General features: G+C 33.8%; 1 protein-coding gene across 2 annotated transcripts in view; it reads left to right on the top strand.

Annotated features, from left to right (window-relative positions):
• The window catches only part of LOC150085048 (E3 ubiquitin-protein ligase rnf8-A-like), a 68,649-nt gene extending 55,214 nt beyond the window's left edge, over nt 1-13,435 (top strand). The window contains exon 9 of one of the 2 annotated variants that reach the window (XM_090375732.1): nt 13,329-13,435. In XM_090375732.1, the coding sequence (XP_090231858.1) occupies nt 13,329-13,366 (38 nt within the window). In that variant the 3' untranslated portion in view covers nt 13,367-13,435. The remainder of the gene's footprint in view (nt 1-13,328) is intronic. The other variant, XM_090375734.1, reaches the window with a different exon arrangement.
• The last annotated feature ends 2,588 nt before the right edge of the window (nt 13,436-16,023 follow it).

The raw sequence follows: 16,023 nt of genomic DNA, 5'->3' as shown, positions 1-16,023 counted from the left end.
CTAGAACTTGTTTCCACTGATTCTTCCCTTCCATTATTTTCTGTTCTTTCCCTGTCCCTACTGCTATGTGCCCTTCTTGTAGCCATCTTTAATTTAATTGACAAATTAATTAACAGTAATATAATTGCCCTTTTTAAGTTTAATCTGTCCTAAATGCTTATCTCTTAGCCTAATAATGAATTCCTATACCCTTAATTACTCCTAATGCTTCAATATTCCTTTCTTTATATTCACCTTTATCTACTCAATCCAAGTTCAATCTGTGATCAATTCACTAATACATAATTAAACGTGTTTCAATGTTTAACACTTTAAATCTATAAATTTCTTATCTTAGCAAATTTATCTGATGATCAATTCAATACCACATAAATAATCAACTCAATGCTTAACTTTTTATCTCCACCATTATTTACCTTAATATTTTTCAACCAATATTCAATTTTATATTATACAACAATTCTAAATCGATATGATATGTATTCTGGCTCGCCAGCTGAATTTTTTTCTCAGTTTCAGCAACTGGGCTTAACTTATTTCCTTGCTATTCTGGTACACTGCCTTCCGTTTGGGAATTATATCCTGGCTTGCTTTCGCCAATTGTGGGGGGGGGGTGTAATTTTGAAAATGTTATTTTATATATTTGGTTATATTTCCCCTTTTAACAACTCCCCTTTATAATAACTCCCCACTTGCGCAATCTGACTATTTTACTTCACAGAAAATTTCCAAGTTCTAGGGGAAAATCTCCTTGATGAGTTTAATTCCCTTTGGATAGGCTTTTTCTCAGAATAACAAAGAGACACACAAATGTTGTATAATAAAAATACAGTTTATTGGACACTTTTACATAGATACATCAAACAAAAGAAATTTATTAAACTCATGACCAAATAGATTTAATTTCATCTTCTTATAACAGAATGTAAATGAGCAAAGTAATTTGCCTATTGAGCAAACTCAAGGAGGGCTATTTCCTTTACATAAATCATAAACAACTATCTCCTCTTTTAAACTAACAAAATGTTTCTACTTCCTTACTCCTGAGTTCAATTAACTTTCAAAAGAATCTATTAACATTCTCCTTTCATTACAAAACAATTCCTACTCCAAATTGATAAAGCTCCGATACTCTTAATTTCAGTATAAATCATTACTCTGGTTTCTAACAGATTATAGCCTACAACCTTCTCTAATCTAGGTAATCAATACTATCAAATTTCTACAATTAACTACTTGCACATTCGGGGGTTACTGACATCCGTCTATCCCCTTTCAAAATTCATACTTAGTCATTCACTTATTTAACCAAATATTAACAAGTATCAATCACTTCAAAAATTTTATATCTATTCCCTTCCAAAATTTATCTATATATATTGACTTGCCCTGGGTAATGTCCTTCAGTTCATAACATTCACTAACTTATTCATTATAATATAGTACTACTTATACATATGTGTTCAATCAAAAGTTCTGATAAATTGGTTATCAAGTGTCTATAATCGATGTGATGGTGAGAGTACTTAAACAAACTAATCACTTACTGACATAACTTGGCAGACTTCACGGTACATCCTTCTCTAAACGAGTAGGGGATCCTTTCTATCTGGGTCGCATCTCACAATCACTGGGGGCGTTCGACATAAGATGCTGGATTCCTTCCTGGGTACCTTTGTATTTCTTTATGGACGCATTAATTTCATCTGATCAGAATGGCTGTACTCTTTTTGTCCGGCTTCGGATTTCATCAGCTCCAGCGTACTTGCTCTCAGAATATCAGGCAATCTCGTTCCTTCATAATGGAGTTGACTCCTTCTCATCTGCTTTAAGGATCTTGAAAAATTTTCCCTCTTTTCTATGGCACGTGTTCGTCTCTCACTTCGAAACTCAGTCTACTTTGACTGACTGTCTGACCGACTTCGGCGCTCCAACTTCATCTTCCCACTTACTCGACTGCTTCTCTCACTACTTATTAGATCACTGACTTAACTGTTCACTTAAAGCTTATCTACCCCTCATACTGACTACACATTAAACTTAGCCACTTTTCTCCACCGGCTACTCTATCTAAAAAAAACTCATTCCTTTCTTTTCTTCTCCAACTCTCATCTTACTGCCCCACTCACTGACACTGAACCCCTCTCATCTTACTGCCCAACTCACTGACACTGACCCACTCTCCTCTTACTGCCCAACTCACTGACACTCACCCACTCTCATCTTGCTGCCCAACTCACTGACACTGACCCACTCTCTTCTTCCTCTCCTCCGCACTTCTCCTCCCACTCACCCGACCAAAAACAATCTCTTACTCCTGAATTTTCCACGCCTCCCCACAGTGGGTTTCTTCCAATCACCTCTTTCCTATATTCATTTTTATCCTTTCATTTGTTGGCAGGTCAGCCAGCCTAGTGGCACGTGATTCACAATACCCCTCTCCTTTTTTTATTTCCTACCTGTTAACATCCGTTGAGCTCTTTCATGTAGGCCGAATGCATCAAAACACCTCCTCCTGTGTCATCACAGCTTGTCTCTATAGCACTTCAGAAAAACCACAAATTGTGACACTAGCTACTATAGCATCTATTTTTAGAAACTAGTGTGCGTTTTGCCGTATGCGTTTCCGGTGCGTGACCCCTCATAAAACTTAAGTTGTTTTTGCAGCGCCGGACCCCCTGCTGGGTTTGTCATAGTATTCTCCGTCAGTTTTCTGTTTTGACGGATGCAAAGCTAATTTTCCTGTTTTTCGTTCTTCCTACCTTTTAAGTTTTACAATCCTTACTGGATAATTCTTGTTTATTGAACTGACGCTATTAACATTTCTCCCAACGGCAAGAATCCAAAAAGGAAAACTAACTTCAGAAGTCAAAAAAAATATTTTATTTTTGTAAGATTTTCAGATCTTACAGATGATTTATTGAACAATTGCTAGTAGAGATAAGGACATCATAATCCCATTATATAGGGCTGTTGTTAGATCACACTTGGAATAATGCTTCAACTAGGAGACCACACCTAAAGAAAAACATTGTGCTTCTTGAAAGGGTCCAAAGATGGGTAACTTGCCTGGTGAAATCGGCAAAAGGGCATCCATATGAGGAAAGACTTATAATATGTGGGTTGCAGAGCTTGGAAACTAGGCACCTTAGAGAAGACTTGATTGAGGTGTTTAAGGCTCTGAGAGGTATAAGTAAAATGAATGTGGATGAAATTTTCATGGTTATAAATGATTCTAGAACTAGGGGCCATAAATTCAAATTATGTGGGGAGATGTTTAGACTGTATTGCAGGAAGTTTTATTTTAACCAGTGAGTTATAAATTACTGGAATAAGTTACTTACATGGATCATAGAGGCTGACAGTTTAGGGAAATTCAAAGGTCAGCTGGATAGTTACCTACGGGTGGAGGGAAACGCTTAGGTTGTCTATTTCCTTTCCTTTTATTAATTATTTATTTTTTAAAGTTTTCTTCTTATTATTATCATTTTTTTTTTTTTTTGGCTTGTGCAGCAGGCTTCCTTGCATCATGTGGCCATTGCTAATACTAATATTACAACAAAAACTGCATGTAAAGATAAACTCTGAATCTATCTTTATTGCCATTCTTGTTTCAGTGTAGTGTTCACACTTAACAGATAATTCTGAATGGATTACATTTCAGAAAATAATAATTGAATTTTTTTGGTGCTTGTTAAAAAAATAGAGTATGAGTGCAATAGTACATGCATTTGAATTGACTCTGGTTCAAGCCCCATCACTGGTAATTAATGTATTCATTATCAAAATGATTAGTTGCAAACTCTTCTGACCTGGTCATTGTGTTGGAGTATAAAAAGAGCACTTATCTATTTATTTATTTATTTTTATTTTCTCTTTTTCCCACTGTTGACTGTATCATTATATTCTGGATTATAATGATGCACCTGACACTTCTCTGTCCCTCTTAAATAAAGCCAATGATTTTATTTGGATTTTAGCATTAAATCAGCTCACACACCAACCATAAGAATAAGTATTTACTGTAACTAAAATATTTACATATTAAAATAAAATAAAATAAATATTTACAAAAACTGCTGTTATATTAAATTAAATTAAATACATGTAAAAACATTAAAACTGTGATAAAATCCTTGAGATAAAATACACTAAAATAAACCGGATTAAAAGTGATAAAAACAATAAAATTCTCTGGAGCTTTCGGAGGCATCGGCTTCCTTCCTCAGCAGTAACAAAACTTCCTGCAGCACGTCCATATATAACATTATTTATTGTTTATTTATTGTCCATATATTTATTGTTTTTATCACTTTTAATCCGGTTTATTTTAGTGTATTTTATCTCAAGGATTTTATCACAGTTTTAATGTTTTTACATGTATTTAATTTAATTTAATATAATAGCAGTTTTTGTAAAAATTTATTTTATTTTATTTTAATATGTAAATATTTTAGTTACAGTAAATACTTATTCTTATGGTTGGTGTGTGAGCTGATTCAATGCTAAAATATGAATTTTCCCAACCTCAGAGGCCTTTTTCAGGATGATTTTATTTGGATTAGAGTTTAGATATATCACTTTTAATAATTAAATTGTAAAATATGCATTAAATGAAACATTTATAGAACATTATAAAATAAAACTGTTGCATTGGTAATAAACAAAAACACAATTACATTTAAAATCTGAGGCAAAATATAAATTTATTCACAGCATTGAATAAGAATCCTTTTCATTCATATTGCAACAGTATTCTCCATAAACGTCTACTTGGTTTTCCTTCATTCCATCAGGCAGGAGTTAGGGAACCATTGTGTACACACTGAACTTCTGTATCTTAGGATGAATGGTATCAGAAGTTATGAGCTTGAAATTAAAACTTTGTCTATTATTGGATGAGATTTGAATCACTGAGAAATGAGTTGATGCTTAAAGTGAAAGGAAACTGTGGGCATGCCAGAGATTCATTATCGAGTAAACTGTCTGGTGATGCATTCTCAATTTGGGACTCAGGAGAAAATTGCCCCGGGCAGACTTCTCTTGTTAAGAAGGATGTAGTGTTATTGAAGACTGTTCAGTAGTCTTCGTTAATTCTGTTGAAGACTGTTCAGTAGTCTTCGTTAATTCTGTTGAAGACTATTGTAGGGCAAATGGTATTTTTTTTTTTTTTTTTGCAGTAGACCATAGCATATCTGCTTGGAGCAAAAATTGATGAAATGAAAAACAGATGTTAGATTTTAAGACAAAACATATAGTAATTGTAAGAATTACTACAGTTTTAATTGTTTATAAGACAATGTTAGTAATTGTAGACAAAAATATATTCTGATTTAACTAAAAACATTTTTTCAACATGGCACTAAATAACAATTGTGAGTTGAGTCAGAATGTATTTTTTCTACAGTTCTGTTCGGCACAATAGGAGGAACTAAAGGCCAAAAACCTTATAGATTAACTCAAACTTGATAGAATCTTAAAGGCTTTTTGGGAGGGAGGTTTTTTGTTTTTAATCAGTGTGGCCAGTCCTAGTAGGTAGAGGAAATCTTTTATGCAGAGTTATAACACATTTGAACGGAGGCGTTGCAATGGGATTTGCTAATTCATTCAGGCAGCCTTATGGTTTCAGGGAACTTGTAGTCATCAGTTTGTAATGAGGCATGTTATAATATTCAAATATTATTCATGAAACAAAAAAAATTAAAACCATTTACTTAAAATTAATGAGACTTATGAGCTTGTTTTGAAGAACACAGCACTTTAAAGTTCATCTCAACAAAAAGAAGAGAATATATAGAAATCTTTATTGCAATAATAATAATAATGGTAATACAATGGATACATTGCAATAAGCCCTTCACGGCCACAAGGCCAGGGGTTAACAGTGATATTACAATATGTAAGAAAGGAAATTAATAAATTAAATATAAAATACATATATGAACGAATCAAAAGTAAATGGAGCTCAACACTCAAAGTATAACACAATTATAAACATCACAATGAACAGATAATATACAGGTGGAAAATTACAAGGCTCGTTGGTAAGCCATCTTCATGTCGCATTTCTGGATTGCGGCGTTAAGGCGAGCTTCAAGGAGCAGAATCAGGGACGGGGAAGTACAATTTAAGGATGCGGCGTCTATACTCCTTATCACTAGAAAACTTATTAAGGTCAGCATCCAAAGACTGGGCACATGGAAGTAGCTGATATGGCAGAAACCTATCGGATAGGTGGAGACGGCTGAGATGTGGGCATAGAGCTGGAGTCGCTCTGAGGGAAGGCTGAGGGACTCTCCAAGAGCACAGGTCCCAGAATGATGGTGCCGAGATCTTTCCAGTAATCATTTTTACAGTTGTGGTAAGGCATTTCACCTTAATCAGCGTGGGAAGCCTGTGAATTTTTATCAAACTGGCCATTTCAGTTGTCCTTAACTGTGGAGGAAGTTTATGTTTGTTTATGACCCATTTTAAGAGCCAAAACTCAGTAGAAAAGAGTGGTCGAATTGTGCTAGGGGCGGCAGATGCCCATACTTCTGCAGCATATAGAAGCGGAGAGTATACCGTACTTTTTATATATCTTCTGGTGATCGTTACTTCATTAATGTAATGCAAATGCTGTTTGGCCATCCATCGGAGTCGAGCTGCCTGGGTGAGCAGCTTTTCCATGTGGTTACCAAAGCAGAGCTTAGGATCAAAAACAACCCCCAAATCAGTATGTTTCTTGACGATGGGAATAGGGGAATTGCATAGTATTGGCTGAATATAGGAAGGCGTTTTCTTTAACGAGAATATCATAAATTCAGACTTTTCTGGATTTATTTTTAGTCCAAACTGGTTGAGGTAGTTTGCAAATTCCAGAAGTATATTGTTAATTGATGCTGTTATCACAAGAAGATCATCATGTGGAGAAATCAGTGTGAGGAGCTTCATATCATCAGCATAGCATAGAGTATCATGCCTGGACTCAACAAGCGGCGAGATGAGCGCTGTAAATAAGAGGCCGGATAAGACACCACCCTGTGGCACGCCATATAGTCTTAAGAAATTGGAAGGAAATTAAATAATAGTAAGAACGCTAGAATCAGGAATTGAAAAAAGATGCGGTTACGATCTTTTTTCTTGTGAACCCATTAGGGCAGGCATTCTCAAACTTTGTGATATCATGACACCCCCTAAAATTATAAATGAATCTGCAATTCTCTATCCATCATAAATAAAGCTAATGAATTTATTTGGGTTTAAATGTATCACTTTTAATAATTAAATTGTAAAATATACATTAAACAAAACATTTACAGAACATTATAAAATAAAACTGTTGCATTGGTAATAAACAAAAACACAATTACATTTAAAATCTGAGGCAAAATTTAAAAAATTTTAGAACCCTCAGATGGTTGTGACCCACTTTTCAAACCATTGTTTGGGAAACTACTGGAATACAGGATAGCTACATGACAGGAAACAGGGTTTTTAATTAATGGTTACTGTTCAGAATGGGCTAGAATGAGGTCCTTCAGCAGTTGGTGATGAGACTGCTATCATCTCTGATTTTCTTAAGTGACACTGATTACAAGGGTTGTGATCAAAATTTGTAGATGAGAATTTTTTTGTTAGTGGAGAGTGGTGGATAGCCACTGCCAAGAAACTTTCCTTCAGGATGACTCGAATAGGCTTCAGGGATGATCAGCAAAGTGTTGATTATGTTTTAATGCTTCAGAATGTGAGATTTTACTTCCAAAATAACAATATGCTTGGGAGGCTAGAATTAAAAATAGCAGAGGGGAAAGGGATTTGGGGTTTAGAGTCCATGTAAATATGAATTCTATGCAGTGCAGATAGGCAGTAAAGAGGGCCCATGGTGTCTTATTGATTTATTGAACAATTACAATGATAGAGAGGCTGTAATTCTGTTGTTAATGGTAGTTGTAAAATTTCATTTGGATTACTTTGTTGAGGTATCAAGGCCACACTTAAAAATACTTCAAGCTTCTTGAAAAGACAAGTAACATGCCTGGCAAGTTTGGCTTAAACATTTCATTGTAGCTTGCAAAACTGATGACTCTTGTAATGATATCTTTGTATAACTAGGCTTGTTGGCCTTCTTTGCAGTGGTGTAGTGTAAAATTAGCAGAAAGTATACTGTGAATGTTATGTATGCAGAGAGTATACTGTGCTTATTGATCGAATTCTAGAGGGTATACGCTATCACTTAAAAAAAATCCAGAGAGTATATGGCATATACTCTCCACTACAGCCTTGCTTCTTTGTACTCTTTCAAGTAAGTTAGGTATCATTTTCGGAAATGATACCAGACCTGTATGCAGTATTCAAGAAGTAGTCTGACCTGTACAGCAGGACAGTTAACCTCTTTATCTCTAATGTAAAAATTACTGTAATTAAATAAAGGAACATGGTTATAGTTCAATGGAAGCTGAAATAATTTGATAATAAATGTTTCTCTTTGTTTATTATAAAATAAAAAAAAAATAAATGAAATAAACATGAAAAATAATAAAATAAAAATAGATAAAAAAAAAAAAAAATTAGTGTAGATCATTGACAGTATTCCACCCTTCCCCAACTGTTCTAGATACTGTTAGGTGAACTTCATATCATTGTATTACAAATATAGGGTCCTGCTCATCTTGAACAGTAATGAGTGTGCTGCTTCCAGTTTCTAATGCAACTGTGACCCAAATGTAGAATCTTTCATTTGCTAGCATTAGAGTTTACAGTTTTTCAGAACAGATGTTATAACTTAAATTTATTGAAGTGTGTGTTTTTCAGAAACATACCCTTGTTCTCATTGTTGACAATCTGTTTACCTTAATATCATCAGCAAATTTTGAAACTGTTATACCATCAAAAGACCATTGTTATTGAGTGGACAGTGAGCCCACACTCATAACACTAGTCTGTTTGGAGCATTGTACATTTATAACCACTCTTCTACCGATTAGTCATTGTTCTGACTGTGCTTCATGAACTTCTACAAAATGAACTGTAGTTAAAATCATAGTACTAAGTCATTACAAGAAGAAGAACTATATATAAACTTTTATATACCAGCTACCTCCTACTTTCATGTGTAACAGTAATATCTAATATATGTTTAATGCATAATATTTATGATTTTTTAATACAAATATTGATTGCTTTAGAGCAAATAGTCTTAATATATAAATGCTTATTTTTTTTGTATTGTAAATCATAATTTTTATTAAACACTGAAATATATATTTTATGTGGTAAATAGACTATTTGGTTTAGCTTTTGTTATTTTTTAAGTGAGATGCTTTGAAGTTAACTATAGTGAATGTGTATATATTTTATTAAATACTTCGAAAGTCACTGGAAGCCAATAAATAGAATGAAAGCTCTTTGCAGGGTTACTCTTAATAAAATTGATCTAATCAGTGATCTGATTTGGCAACCTGTAGAATTTAAGGTATTAACTTACCTTACTTTAGTAATATTATTGTATCAAAGAGAGGATCACTGGTAGTAGATTTCAAAATGAATTTACAGACTAACTTTTATTTTATATGAATGACACAGATTATTTATAAAGATGGCCATTCTTAGAGTTATAAAAGTTAATACTAGTCTGTTTGTATTAGTGTATGCATTTTAATGCACATAAAAATTGTTTTTACTTTAAAGTAATTCAGCATATGATAAATTTTTCTTTTGTTTATCTTTCCAACACATTTTTTTTTGTCAAGTCAGCAGATGACAGAAATGTTTTTGGACTTGTACTTAACTGGGAAACCCACTCTAAGTTAAAGATTATTAGGAGTATAAATACTCTCCATTTGGTAAAAAAAAAAAAAAAAAAAAACGAGTGGGTGCACATGTTTTAAATCCTTTCCTTTTATATTATAGGTATAGAAAAACTTTCTCACTTGTTCTTCATTTTAGTAGTTATATATAGTCATTTTACCCCATTTTTCTCTCTAATGATGTATATTAACTGTCTTTGCGGTATATATATATTAGTATTATAATGATTCTTGAATCCATAATTCTTGTTTGGAACCACGAATTATCAGTTGATTATCTTCAGAAATTGAACTTGTCAATGCCTTGACAGTGTGCTGCTGTCATCAGGGCCAGAGGCGGTTCAACTAAATATTAGTTTGCACCTGGTGAACTTTTCATTTTGTTTTCCATTTAAAATGATAAACTGAAGCAAATTGAGGGCTTCTGATAACATTTCAGCCATAATTATCATGTCGACCGGGCTAGCCAGGTGGGTAAAGTACCTGCCTAGCAACCCAAAGGTTGCGGGTTCGAATCCCGCCTCGGGCTTGGATCAAAGTACTGCAAAAACCTTGGGAGGTGCATTATGGCCACAGAAGCCGATGCGCCAACAACTACCAAAAAAAAATAAAATAAAATAAATAATTATCATGTTTACAAAAACTGTTGTATAAAGGTTGCAAATGCTCATTTTGGAGTATTTTGAAAGCACCTGTCAAATATTACTTAGCTTTGCCTTAACTATTAATAAATATCTTTTGTTTATATTTCTATTTGTGATGCTAGTTATTAATGTAACATACCATCCCAAAAAAGGGTTAGAAATGTGAAATTCCTAGGTGATGCACTTTCTTTGAACACCAGTGTATATCCTGGACAGGAACCACATGCCTTCTTAGCCACCTGTTTATATTGCATGGAAAATTTCATGTCAAGTCGAATTATAGCACCTGTCTTTTATTTTTATTTTGAACTGATTTTTTCTTAGCTTATATGTGATGCCAGGATTTCTGTTCCTCAAAATTTTATGTGTGTGGGCTCTGAAGTGCATGTATGTATGTGAGGTACAAGCCAAAAGTTTCTAGACTGGGGCAATAAAATTATTTAGCTTTGCATTGTACCCTTCCAAGTGTTTTTTCCTCCAGAGTTTATACATAGATCACAGTGTTTCTCCTACTGTTTGATGTATCTCTGGAACTCCTGTTTCTTGATACTGTCCCATGTTTTCTGCGATTCAGCTTGAATCTCTGTGATGTCTTTGAATTTTCATCCTTTTAATTGGATTTTCATTTTAGAGGAAGAAGTCACAGGGGGCCAGGTTGAGTGAATAGGGAGGGTGGGTGGCCAATGCCATTTGGTTCTTGGTTAAAAAATTGCAAACTGAGGAAGCAGTGTGGACTGATGCATTGTTGTGGTGCAGAAGCCAACCGTGAATGCACTGCTTATCTGGTCATTTTCTCCCAACATCCTCCCTCAAATGCCTTATGAATCTGACATAGAATTGGTGATGTAGTTTGACTTTGTGGAAGGAACTCCTGATGAATAATTCCCTCATTGTCAAAGTAAACAATCAGGATGCTCTTGATGTTTGATGTAACTTCCTTGCCTCTTTTGGACATGGAGATGGTGGACCTTTTCCATTCGGAGAACTGCTTCTTTGTTTCATGGTCATAAGCATAAACTCAGCTTTTGTCCGATGTTAGGACCTTGGGAAGGAAGTTTCTGTCCTTGCTGGCCTGTGCTTGCAGGTCCTCAGTCACGGAAAGCCAGTTCTGTTTCTGTTCACTCAGCAAACAAGGTAAAAATTTTTCAGTTATCTGGCTTGTGTTTACATTTTCAGTTAAAACGTGTCAGCATATATTCTATGTTAGTCCTTGAATATTACAGATATTGTTGATCATATTCCCTATCTGTCCTCATGGACAGATAGGGAATATGATTAACAATATCTGTAATGTTCAATTAACAATATCAATATTTTCATCAGTCTGACTGGATGGTGGAAAACCTGAGAGCTCAAAACCTCAACCAAAGTTTGACCACCTTGCAAATGCAAATATTATTGAAAAATTTGTTCTATCCATGGCATCATCATCACTAAACTCTTGTTTAAGCATTTTATAACTCACCAAAACTGTTTTCCCAAGTTTATGACAAAATTTTATGCAAATTTTCAGTTCCTTAATGTCCACCATCTTAATTGGCTACAAAACTTGTAAGAAACACAAACACCAAGGCCGCCTCCATAGCCAGGTGGGCAGGAGCAGAAGTGCGTAGCACACACTTCTTGATTAGACCAGGGTTCGAGCCCGTGACCACCAATTACGGAGGATACGGAAAGGTCAGGGAATGACCACCTCATATCCCTGGAGCAATATGGCCTTAGTTGCTAATGCTCCTAAAAACCAAATAAGCAACAACAAAACAACAAACACCAATTTTTCAAAATTGGTGTTTGTGTCAAAATGACTACATTAACTCACAGTGAATTAGTTCAGTGGTATCCAACAGCACATTGCTATACTGCATGTGGTTTACACTCCATGTGGCCAGTTCAGAAACTTTTGGATTTGCACCTCATATGTTTTTAAGGTCATTTCAGGCGCCTCCATAGCCAGGTGGGAAGGAACAGCAGTGCATTACACACGCTTCTTGATTAGACTGGGGTTCGAGCCCGTCACCACCAAATACGGAGGATGCGGAAAGGTTAGGGAATGACCACCGCATATTCCCGGAGCAATATGGCCTTAGCTAATGCTCCTAAAAACCAAAAACAACAAGGTCATTTCAGAATGTGTTACAAATATTCCAATAAGTGCTGTCATCTCTTATCTGTGGACATCTAGGTAACTGTAGACAGAGTTTATAATAGACCACAGCATGAAGGTAATTTTATAATTAGAAATAGACTGCATTTGTCAGCCACTGTTGTCCATCTTATCTTTTAAAAGCTGAAGTTCTCCAGAATTCAGATCCAGAAATTGATAAAATTAAATAAAGTGATGCATAAATATATGTAAAAAATAGTATTACATCAAAAAAGAAATAATGATGAGTTTTTGCCAATTATTTTCAGATTCTTTTGCTGTTTTTTAAAACTTTTTTTTTGCAATTTTTTTTTGTTAATTCTGATTTTTGAAGTAATCTACTTTAATTTAGGCAACCAAGGCAAAGAAGAACAAATGAGTATTATTTAAAAGCATTTATATACAAAACTTTAATTTTTTACATGAAAAAACTTGCTGTTCAGGTTTATAAGCCACATAGTGCTTATAAACTCACTAAGGAAAGGAATAATATGAGAGTGCAAGTCCTTTAAAAGAGATATTACACATTGTTTTTGATTTTTTTATCCTTTTTTTTTTTTTTTTTTTTTTTTGCTGCAGTATGACTTGGTTTCATCTTTTGGTTCTCATAAACATACATGAATAGGAAGTTGCTATATAGTTTGCATAATAGACAAGCTGAATTATGATAGTTTTTGAAAATATTATTTTAGAAATTCTTAGATGTTTTCTTAAAAAAATCTTGAAAATTAAGTCTTGTTTAATTTTTTATAGGTCAGAGAGGACATTGGGCTAATGGTTGTCCCTATTGAATGATGTATTACAATCTGAAAAGTTATCAGAAAAAAAAAAAGTCTGTTTTAGCAATATACTGTACATACAAAATTATTAAAATTTTTTTTCTTTTTTTTTTTTTTTTGGGTTATTTTAAACTCTTGTTATACTTTTGTTTTATTAATTGTTAAAAGTATATGATTGAAGTAACATTATAAATTTTGAAGAAAATAATTTTGTCTAAATATTTCACTTAACGGATTTTAAAACTGAAATAACTTAAACATACTGTATATTTAATGAAATCATGAGCAAGCACATGATATAGAAATAGTTTCTACAAGAAATCAATAATGAAAGAGATAAATGACCATATAATATCCTGTCTTCATTAAGGGCTATTTCCTGTTTTGGCAATAAGTAAATTGATATACTGTGTAGGTGATATGCATTCTAATGCATATCACCTACATTGTTACCAAACGTGTCATGATGTTAGCCATCCTAGATTAAATATTGCTAGCATTAATTGAGAGGCTATGGCAGGGAAAGTGTCATTTAAGCATTACAATGTGCCTAAATGAAAACTGCTCTTTAAACTCTAGCCTTTGCCCATTGTCAAGAAATGATCAGTGCAATTAACAGAAGAAACTTGGTTCTCCCTCCGGTACAATGCTTAAAGAGTTTTCAATATGTGAGAGAAAAGTATGTAATGCAAATTATTTCAGAAATTTGCTTAATCTTCATTCTGCCAGCTTTGATATAGATCATTTTTTTTTTTTTTTTTTTAAACCTAAGGTAAAGTTAAAGGCAGACAGAAGCATAACAACTGTGTTTTCAGACATGAAATATTGTTGACTAAAGTCTTTTTCCATATCAGCAATTTACTTAATTCCCATTTTATTCATTATAATTTCACAACATTTTCATACAAATTTAGCCAAAACAAGTTTACAAAAGTGACCTTCATGGCTTGCACAAATCACCATACTATTTTCTTTATGGCAACCCCTGCAGAGCAGCGGTTGTAACCATCATGAAGGTTGTGTGTAAATCCTTAAAGGTTAGAGATTCCACTCTCCCTTTATTTGGAGGAGCAACTCGCTAACTGTTATAATAATAAAAGATTATTTTAATATAATGGTGGAATTTAATTTTATTCATTATGTTGTCACATAAGAGGCACTACTTGAGCATATTATTTTGAGATTATAAAATTCAGCTAATATCTACAATGAATCATTAATTATATTTGACCATAGAGCTTTTTTAACTACCTTAGAATATAATGTATAACTCTAAAAATTTATGGTATTCTAATTTTCATAGTACAGATTGGGTAAAACACCCAATCATTTTTCATTCGATAAAACATCGAATGAAACTACTGAACAATTCAGAATTTTAATTAGACTATCACAGAAACAAGCCAGATTGTACCATGCTGAACTGACTCAACCTAGACATTAGACTATGATCTGTCAGCAGAAAACAGGCATGCAAACAAACTGTAGTCAAGGTCGTAATTTGCAGTTTAGTAAAGATGTAAAAGCCTTTTTAATTTTGTCAACTCACAAAAATATGTGATGCATGCAAAAAATATTAAATTAAATATATTAAGAGTACATTTGTCTCAGACTCAAAGTATATACAATAAAGCATATACATTTTCAACGTTTTTCAAATCTCTAGATGGGAAAGCTTTTTGTTCCTTTTATATGCAAATGTGCTCTTCCTCAAGTATCCAGTAATTTTTATAATTTCAAAATCACCCCGTGTTATTAAGGAATGTTTTCAAGGACTTGATGGGATACTTTTTTGTTCTGGAAAAGATGTTTGGTTAGGTAAGTTATGTCACTGGGCTAGAGACACGACTTAACCAAATTCCAGTGTAGGTTGATTGTTGGGATCAAATTAGTGGGGGCAGTATCTTGTACACAGCTTCTGTCCAGTGTTCTTGTGTATCTTGTACTTATCAAGCGTGGACTAGTCGTGTTGACCAAAGGAGCAAGAGGATGATCCAGATGTGCCTCGTTTGAGCAACTGACCTCATAATGTAATACAAGTGTTACATGACCTATTTCAATGTGGACCATGTTTCAGACACTGGCATGATTGAGCTGTTGTTGCTGACGGTCCATGTGAGTACCCTGCTGATAGTCCTTCACAAGAAAATGCATCTATAGTAGATGTAGCAGTAAATATCTGGAAATGGGTTGTTTGATCTGATGAATCTCATTTTCAACTGCACCATGTGGACAGAAGGGTGTTGTATACTTAAGAAGAGGTTCTGGGATTGCACAAAAATAAATTAAGAGAATTTGACTCCATTAACTGTGAACTTAAAAGTTATATGCTTATGGAATTAGAGATCCATTATTAAAATGATTACAATTTTAACTTCATGTACTTATTGTGTAATAATGTCAGGTCAACATCCAAAATCTCTTTTCAGTTTGGCTGAAGTTTAGGTCAAATTTTATTTGATGTCCATGCAAATGATCTGTTAATGAATTTGAATCCATTTTATGCTATATTAGAATACACCAACTTCAGATGTTATTCTATAGTAGAACATACTTCTCATTCAGCAGTGGGCTAAGAATAATTTTATGTTAATAACAAAAAATGTTTCATTGTCTCTTATGTAGACACAGATAAAACTACAGGGTTATTCAAAATGATTCATCTGATT

Source organism: Mastigoproctus giganteus, chromosome 6, assembly GCF_048544385.1.
Source record: "Mastigoproctus giganteus isolate SK-2022 chromosome 6, ASM4854438v1, whole genome shotgun sequence".
In the NCBI taxonomy this organism is placed as follows: domain Eukaryota; kingdom Metazoa; phylum Arthropoda; class Arachnida; order Uropygi; family Thelyphonidae; genus Mastigoproctus; species Mastigoproctus giganteus.
This window is presented reverse-complemented; position numbering and strand designations above follow the sequence as displayed.